Genomic DNA, 9,012 nt, shown 5'->3' with positions numbered 1-9,012 from the left:
AGGGAGGGAGGGAGGGAGGGAGGGAGGGAGGAAAGATGTGAAAGGAGACTCCCCTGAATATTCTTCCCTGGGCATCTCTGTGCTGCTGGGCAAATGTGGTATATGTTCTTCAGATTTGGTCTCTGCCCTGTTGGCTGTACCCACCCTGGACCTCACCTCAGCTGTCACCCCCATCCTATCCTTCCCTTGCATTCATGGGGTCTTGTAGTTGGTCTCAGACTATGTGGCTCCCACTGGTCAGAGACCAGAATTGTTCCTAGCCCTGAGTTCCAGCTTACTGCAGTCATGCCCTGCTTAACTCGTGGCTTCACTCCACAATAAATCTGCGGGCAGTAGCCCCTCCCCAGTGCGCCCCATCTCTCCTCTGCGCCACCTGCTCCCCATCCTCTGAGGCCTGTTTATAGCTCAGGCCTTCCAAGAAGCCTGTTGAGATCTCAAAACGCAGTGGGGCAGACGTCTCCAGCAGTCGAGGGCCTGTCCAGGAGTTTCTCATCCTATTTTTGATTTTTATTATTTTCTACTTCTCTTCTTCCACTTTCCTTCTGTACCCTAGAGGGGATGTGGGTCCTTTGTCCCCTAGTTGCTGGCACTGGGTGTCCCTCCCTTTCCTAAGGTCCTTCTGCTGCTGGCCTTGTAATATGGCATGCACTCTGCACATCCCTCTCCCAGGACACCCAGGAAATTCAAACACAGAACTAACAGCTCAGCTCAGCTGTCAGATCTGAGCTCCCCCATCCCACCTTCTCCTCAAGGGCAGGCGCTGGGAGTCCTCTGTCCCACTGAAATTCAGCCAATTACGTCCCTGTGGACAGGGTTGTCCCCTGGAACTGTGCTGATTTTCTGCCTTGGGACCAATGTCCATCTCGCTGTTGGCATAGCAGCTCTAAAAGGAGGCATCGTGATTCATCAATGGGATCAGGACCCTGCTGAACACTTGCTGAATTTCCCACTACACCACCTCCTGGGGCCAGGTGTGTTCCCAGAGCAGACCACAAGCTGTGTGTATAGCAGCAGCGGGCCCCCAACCCCAGGCACCACAGGGAGCCCTACACTGAGCACAAGCCATCCTGGCTCCCAATAATGACCCCACTCCCACTTTCTCTTCCAGTGGAGCGCGACCTTACCCTGGACTACCAGGAGCTGCACTGGAAGGAATTCCGCTTTGACCTAACCCAGATCCCTGCTGGGGAGGTCGTCACAGCTGCTGAGTTCCGGATATATAAAGAGCCCAGCACCCACCCGCTCAACACAACCCTCCATGTCAGTATGTTCGAGGTGGTCCAGGAGCACTCCAACAGGTATCTTCCCTCTGCCCAGGTACCCACCCACTCATGGTCTCATGGTCTAGGCTCTGGCAGGGCCTGACCGAGGATGCATTTCCCAGAAAGGAAAGGGGCGCCTCCTGGGAGAGGCACCTCAGACGCGAGAAAGGGGCTTGGCCTGGAACCTTCTGCGCTGCCACGATGACTGTGGAGCCCTAATAGGCCACAGCGGAGCCAGTGTCCCATCAGTGATGGAGACAGTAAAATGTCCAGGGTTGGCCGGGTTGTGGTGGCGCACGCCTTTAATCCCAGCACTCGGGAGGCAGAGACAGGCGGATCTCTGTGAGTTCGAGGCCAGACTGGTCTACAGAGCTAGTTCCAGGACAGGCTCCAAAACCACAGAGAAACCCTGTCTCGAAAAACCAAAAAAGTAAAAAAAAATGTCCAGGGTTGGTTATCAGCGAATTGTGGGACCAGAGGAGGCCAACCCAGAGCCGAGCAGGGAAGAGGCTCTGAAAGTGGTCCCCCAGGCAGGCACAAGATACAGGCAGGCGTGCGACCTCGGCCCTTGGTTAATTGTTCTTTCATGTCCACAGGGAGTCTGACTTGTTCTTTTTGGATCTTCAGACGCTCCGATCTGGGGACGAGGGCTGGCTGGTGCTGGACATCACTGCAGCCAGTGACCGCTGGTTGCTGAACCACAAGAAGGACCTGGGACTCTGCCTCTATGTGGAAACCGAGGATGGTGAGGCTCCCAGGCTTAGCAGGGAGCTGCCCTGGGGGTCCTGGGAGGGGGTTCCAGCCCAGGCTGCCAGCCTAATATACGGAGCCCTCTCACTGGGCCACACTTGGCCTTTCTTGAGGACTCAGTGGGTAGTGGTGAGGTCCTGGACACAGGGAGGCCCCAGCCAGGGCTGCCTTCCTGACGCTCCTAATAGCAACTGACCTCCCAAGAGCCAGCTCCGGCATCCAATGGGCGGGTACTTCTTCATGGGCAGCAGACCTCTACTCTGAGAGGTTATGTACTAGGAAGGAGGGGTGGGGGACCCGCACCCCAGGTTCTTAGTGCAGAGCCTGGGTTATCCCTGCTCTGCAGTGTTGTAGCTCAGTACCCGAGCCTCAGTTTCCCCATCTACGCAGGTTTACAGCCGGTGCTTCACTCTCAGGGTTTTCATGCCCTTTATGTGGGGCAGTGAGGCAGAAAGGACAGCAGGGCAGGAGGCTGGCCTGTCTGGGGTCCAGCAAAAGGCTGGAGGGATAGCTTGGAAGGAGAGCAGAGCGGTGGCAGGGGTCACCCTGAGTTAGGGAAAGCTGGCAAGGTCCTTGGAAAGTTTCGAGCAGTTTAACAGCAGCGGGGGACAGATGTGATTGTGGCTTTAAAAGACCCAGCTAACTTCAGCCCCTCAGGAATTCTAACCCCGCCCCCAGGTGAGCTTTCCAGGGTACAAGGGGGGGGGGAGGTGGCGGCTGACTGGACCCAGCACTGGCAGTCAGTTGTCAACAGCATTCTTTCGAGTGTCTATCCAAGATGTTGTGAGACAGGTCAGGCGACAGGGATGGCCAAGGGTGTCCTCAGGCAAAGTGTGACCATGGAGATCCCAGTGAGTGTCCTCCCTGCTTTGTGACGCAGCACGGAGGTGGCGTGGGGCAGCTCACAGGCCTTTCCCGCTCTGTCCGGGTCTTGGGAGCCTCGTGGCCTGTGGGCGATGGCGGCGCTGAGGCTTTTGGCTTGGGCGCTTCCGCGCGGAGTCTCCATCTGCCGCCCACCGCCCGCGCTGCCCCACCGCCTTGTCCTCCGCTTTGCTAGCGACCGCTACGGACGGGTCCACTTTTACACGGACCCTGTGAAGGCGTTGGAGGACGTCAAGGATGGGTCGACCGTCATGCTAGGAGGCTTCGGGCTCTGTGGCATCCCCGAGAACCTGATCGGCGCGCTGAAGACCAAGGGCGTGAAGGACCTGAAGATCGTCAGCAGCAACGTGGGCGTGGAGGACTTCGGCCTGGGCATCTTGCTGGCCTCCAAGCAGGTCAGGCGCGTGGTGTGTTCGTACCTGGGGGAGAACGCACTGTGCGAGAAGTTGTACCTGGCAGGCGAGCTGGACCTGGAGATGACGCCGCAGGGCACCCTGGCCGAGCGCATCCGCGCAGGAGGCGCGGGCGTGCCCGCTTTCTACACGCCTACGGGCTATGGCACACTGGTGCAGGAAGGGGGCGCCCCCATTCGGTACGCGCCAGATGGCCACCTGGTCACCCTGAGCCAGCCGCGGGAGGTGCGCGAGTTCAATGGCCGCCACTACCTGCTGGAGCACGCCATCCGCGCCGACTTCGCCCTGGTCAAGGGCTGGAAAGCCGACCGTTCTGGCAACGTTATCTTCCGGGGCAGCGCGCGTAACTTCAACGTGCCCATGTGCAAGGCCGCGGACATCTCTGTGGTGGAGGTGGAGGAGATCGTGGACGTGGGCACTTTCCGCCCAGAGGACATCCACATCCCCAACATCTACGTGGACCGTGTGATCAAGGGACCGAAATACGAAAAGCGCATCGAGCGCATGACCACGCGAGACAGCCAACCCGCAGCCGCTAGCAAGCAACAGGACTCCATCAGGACGCGCATTATCAAGCGCGCAGCTCTCGAGTTCGAGGATGGCATGTATGCCAATCTGGGCATCGGGATCCCTGTTTTGGCCAGCAACTTCATCAGCCCCAAGATGAAAGTCTACCTTCATAGTGAAAACGGGATCCTGGGCTTGGGCCCGTTCCCCTTGAAAAATGAGGTGGATGCCGACATCATCAACGCGGGCAAGCAGACGGTGACCGTGATCCCCGAGGGCTGTTTCTTCGCCAGCGATGACTCTTTTGCCATGATCCGCGGAGGACACATCCAACTGACCATGCTCGGTGCCATGCAGGTTTCCAAATACGGTGACCTGGCCAACTGGATGGTGCCAGGCAAGAAAGTGAAGGGCATGGGCGGAGCCATGGACTTGGTGTCAGGTAACACCAAAGTGGTGGTCACCATGGAACACTGCACCAAGACAAAGGAACCCAAGATCTTGGACAAATGCACCATGCCGCTGACGGGCAAACGCTGCGTGGACCTCATCATCACCGAGAAGGCCGTGTTTAAGGTGGATCCAAAGAAGGGGTTGACGCTGGTGGAGCTGTGGGAGGGCACGTCGATGGATGACCTCAAGGCCACCACAGCCTGCTCCTTTAAGGTGTGCCCCAACCTCAAGCCCATGCAGCAGATCAAACCTGATGCTTGAGGAGCCCTGACCCCTCCCTCCAGGGCTGGTTTGCGAAGGAGTTAGCGTCCACGGGGACATCTGACCTGTGTGCCACTGGCTCCTCAGTCTTCCTGCTGCCAGATGGTATCTTCTCAAGAGCCGAGTGATTTTAATTAAAAATCCTTAGCTGAGCCTGTGTGTCCGGTGCCTTACTAAAGCACTTCGCCAAAACCATCGAGGAGACTGGTCCGCCTCTCCCAGTTTCTGTGACTTTCGCATACAAGGCTCCAGAGCATCCCCCGACAGGTCTCAAGACCAGTGCTCCTCCTCATAACTGAATCATGAACCGTAGAGAAAGCAAAGGGCAGGAAGGAATCCAGAGTTCACCTGGTACCACGAAATGCAGAACTAGGGGTCTGTGAGCAGGAGGAGCTCTGGCTTCTCTTCCTGGGCCCTTGTTTCTACTCCTAATTTTGTTACCCCGAATATGGCCTTCACCCTCCTTCCTCCTCGGAGCAGCTTATGTGTCCCTAGAAGGGAGGCAGGCCTGTAGCCTGTGGTCTGTGGGATGAGACAGAGGGAAGCTGGTTGGTGCTGTTTCTCCGCCTGGAAAACCCACTGTGCATAAACAGTGTTCCGCACGTCTCCGAAGAGGCCCAAGCTCAGCACAAGGATGAATTCTTACTTAGTGAACTGCAGTGTCTCCTGTTGCCCCTACCACACTGGCATTCTGTCCGGGAAGTCCTCTGGCCTCCCTTCCTAACTCCAATATGGCATCTTGGGGTCTGTCATTCTGAATCTGTAATCTCACAGTGAAAGTGAAAAAAGTTACATAGGTGTGTGTGTGTGTGTGTGTGTGTGTGTGTGCTCTAAGAAAGCATTCCCCCCCCCCCATTCCTTTCTGTCCAGAGCTGGGAAGCCTGGTGGCCTTTGACCAGATAGAGTTCTGTCTGATGATGGGGATTGAGGAGCAAAGCTGATAGGGAAGGTGCTCTCCTATTCGGGCGAGGAACACCTTCTCTGTGCACATCAAATACAGAACTCTGAAAAGAGCAGCAGCAGTTCCTGTGGGCTTCTGCCCTGCCTCACTCGGTCTCTGCCTTGTGCTGGGCGGGGTAGGAGTTGCTTGGCTCTGCAGCTGCTTGCTCCAGGCCTTGAAGAGTTGATGCCCTCTCTGGGTCTTAGTTTGTATGCCTCTAAAATGGGAACCTTGGCTTAGCTGCATCCATGGGCTCCCAGTACAGCTAATCTTGCCTTGGGAGCCCCCAGAGGTCCCCAGCACCCATCCAAGCTAGCTTTGAGGAATTCAGCCAAGGACTGCTCTGTGTCCAGCAGAGCCTAGAAAACCAGTTAAGTAAGAGAAAAGCAAACGTGGCTGAGTCTGGAACACTGATGGCCTCTGTGTTCCGCAGAAACCAGGCCTCAGGGACTCCACAGTAAGAAGCAGGGACACAGGCCCTGTCCTGGGCCCAAGCCTCCCCCTTGTGTCATTCACAGGGCCTGACACTGTGGGTCCTTCCAGCGCCCAGCTGCTCTGCCCTCCCATGTGTGGCCCCGGGCCCTGGCTATCTTTCCCTGTGCCTGAGGCTCTGCCTTCTCACACCACCTGCTTCCCACCAGCCTCGCTCTGGATCCCATTCCTCCTGCCTGACCTCACCTGAGTCTCTTCCGGGCCATGCCTGCAGCCCACGCCCCTTGTTCCCTTGTCCCATAGCCCTGAGCCACGGTCCTGCGATGGAGTCTCAGGCCTCGCACTTTTGTTAGTAGAAGGTGAAGTCATAGGTCAAAGGTTGCATTGATGAGCTTTCCTTTCAAGTGGCAGGTGGACATCTGGAGTCCGGTCAAGATGTGGAGTGTGGAGTCCAGCTGTCTGAAGGGCTGACCTTTGAGTGGACTGTCCACCACAGTGGACAGTGGCCTTGACTCAGTGTGTGACGAAGAGCCTGGTAGAATGCAAACGGAGCACACAGACCTGAGTGTGCATGCACGTATGAGTGTGTTCTGTTTCGTTACAGTGTGTGTTGGGATTATACCTAAGGTTTCATGCTTACCAGACAAGGCTGCACTCCTGAGCTGTGGCCTCAGCCCTTTGGGCTCTTTTACCTTCTTCCAGGGTTGGGGTAGAACCCAGGACCCTGAGTACACTAAGTGAGAACACTGAGTCACATTAGTGTCTGTAAATATACATGCATGTACATGTGTGCAGCAGTGCTTGTGACATGTCAACTGAACAATGGAGCTGTGTTTAGTGATGGATAACATGAGCATTGTCAGGCTTTGATATAGGAATCTCACAGGGCACCAAAGGGAATGGTTCTGAGCCCTGTCATGGCACCAGAAGTGATCCTGACTGACTGCTGCTGGGAGGTGAACCCACCCATGCTGCTGCGTGGGGGCCATTACTGTGTAGAACGATTGTTGGTTGTTATACTGTTAGAGTTATTTATTTATTTATTTATTTTTGGTTTTTCGAGACAGGGTTTCTCTGTGGTTTTGGAGCCTGTCCTGGAACTAACTCTGTAGACCAGGCTGGTCTCGAACTCACAGAGATCCGCCTGCCTCTGCCTCCCGAGTGCTGGGATTAAAGGCGTGCGCCACCAACGCCCGGCTTACTGTTAGGGTTATTGATTGGCTTCTCAGGACTTTCTATCATTCTTTTTGTTTTTGAAGATTATTTTATTTTATTGGTATGGGCATTTTGCCTGCATTCACAGATACGTGCATCCCATACATGCCTGGTGCGATGGACCCGCTGGAACCAGATCCATCTGCACAGTTGCGAGCTGCCTGCCATGTGGGTGCTGGGAATTGAACCCAAGTCCTCTAGATAAGCAGCCAGTGCTCTTAACCACTGAGCCGTCTCTCCAACCCTTTGTAATTTATTCTTTGAAAAGTTCATACATGTATACAATTTGTTTTGATCATATCCTCCCACCACGGCCTACCTTTTGGTTTTTCAAGACAGGGTTTCTCACTATAACAGCTCTATCATGGAACTCGCTGTGTCGACCAGGCTGGCCTCTAAGTCACAGAGATCCACCTGCCTCTGTCTACCAAGTGCTGGATTAAAGGTGTGCACCTTTACCCAGCCACTATCTAGTTCTAATTTCTCGAGTGCCTCCCTGTCTGTTCCCCAACCTCATGGTCTCCTCTTTCTGTTGCTATGGATAACCCAGGTCCTGTTGCTGCTGCCCACTCACCCATGGGTGTGGGGCCATCCTCTGCAGTGCAGGCAGCCTACCAGGAGCCACGGCTGTTTGGTTTTTTGTTTTGAAAAACAGGCTTTCATGTAGCCCACGCTGGCCCCCAGCTCAGTGTATGACAGAGGATAACCTTGGACCCCTCTGCTTCCTGCCTCTCCCTTCTAAGTGTTCACAGACTTCACCATGCCAGCTTACTAGATTGCTTCTGCAGTTAAAAAGGACAGGGTCACTGTCAGGACCACCTGCACAAAGTCTGAGCTGGTGCTGGAGGCTTTGCTCTCCTGGGTTGACTGTACTGTGGAGGCATCTGCAGTCCTTTAGTGGCTCAGGGGACCCCCCCCCCATAGGCTCCACTCTTCCCGTGGACAAGCTCCGGTCTGGCTCCCTCAAGCCTCTCCCTTTCTTTGAAGCCATCGGCTGGCCTGGTGAACACAACACCAGCACTGGATTGAGCCTGATGTGAACTGGACCCAGGACTTTGTGATTGTTCTGACCTCTGGCCCTGCTTAGTCTGGGATCTGGGTCATGGGCATCAGTGGGCATCAGGGCAGTGACTGTCCTGCCCTTGGATGATCAAGCTTGCCGGGCTGTGAGGAGGCAGCCATGAGCTGGTGGGTCATGAACCCCACGTTCTAGTCCCCAGAAAGTGCAGGATGAAGATGGGACAGGGTGTTAAATCACCGGACCATCACCAGCAGAGGACTCTGCTCATCTCTGAGTGACTGTGACTTGGGGTACAGTGATGACCACCTGAGGAAATGTTTCTCGTCTATACCAGGTTATGTCTGTGGCTGCTGAGGTCCCTGTCCCTGCCACCTCAGGCCCAAGTGCTTGGGTTGGACTCCAGATGAGAAAATAGGTTCATAGATGCCACACCACCATCCACAAGTCAGTCTCTCTCTCTCTCTCTCTCTCTCTCTCTCTCTCTCTCATCTCTGTCTCCATCTCCCAGGGCACAGCATGGATCCTGGCCTGGCAGGTCTGCTGGGACAACAGGCACCACGCTCCAGACAGCCTTTCATGGTTGGTTTCTTCAGAACCAGCCGGAACCCTGTGCGGACCCCTCGGGTAGTGAGGCCACAGAGGAAGAAGAGGCAGCTAAATAAAACCATCCAGATGCAGCACTTGAATAAACACCTAGGAGTCTTTGGTGAGGACCAGGCTGGGATCTGACTGAAGCTTCCTTTACAGGCTGAGTCCTTCTAGTCTGTCAACTATGTCTTATTAGAGTCCCTTGACCTTTGTGGGGTGCCAGGCAGGGAGGGTGGGCTGTGCCTGGCAGGGAGGGTGGGCTGTGTCAGGCAGGGAGGGTGGGCTGTG

General features: G+C 55.5%; 2 protein-coding genes across 2 annotated transcripts in view; both read left to right on the top strand.

The window, feature by feature from the left end:
• The window catches only part of LOC101984846 (bone morphogenetic protein 8A-like), a 53,725-nt gene that overhangs the window by 40,940 nt on the left and 3,773 nt on the right, over window positions 1-9,012 (top strand). The window contains exons 3-5 of the mRNA XM_005353298.2: window positions 1,109-1,298; window positions 1,859-2,007; window positions 8,645-8,842. Of these exons, the coding sequence (XP_005353355.1) occupies window positions 1,109-1,298; window positions 1,859-2,007; window positions 8,645-8,842 (537 nt within the window). The remainder of the gene's footprint in view (window positions 1-1,108; window positions 1,299-1,858; window positions 2,008-8,644; window positions 8,843-9,012) is intronic.
• Oxct2 (3-oxoacid CoA-transferase 2) lies at window positions 2,822-4,955 on the top strand. Its single transcript, XM_005353297.3, has one exon. The coding sequence runs from the start codon at window positions 2,969-2,971 to the stop codon at window positions 4,526-4,528; it is 1,560 nt and encodes a 519-aa protein (XP_005353354.1). The 5' UTR covers window positions 2,822-2,968; the 3' UTR covers window positions 4,529-4,955.

This window comes from Microtus ochrogaster, chromosome 10 (assembly GCF_000317375.1).
Source record: "Microtus ochrogaster isolate Prairie Vole_2 chromosome 10, MicOch1.0, whole genome shotgun sequence".
In the NCBI taxonomy this organism is placed as follows: Eukaryota; Metazoa; Chordata; class Mammalia; order Rodentia; family Cricetidae; genus Microtus; species Microtus ochrogaster.
Note: the sequence above shows the minus strand (reverse complement) of the source record. Positions and strands in the feature narration are given on the sequence as shown.

Coding starts and splice junctions, on each gene's coding strand:
- Oxct2 (XM_005353297.3), top strand. CDS start 2,969: ATGGCGGCGCTGAGGCTTTTGGCTTGGGCGCTTCCGCGCGGAGTCTCC.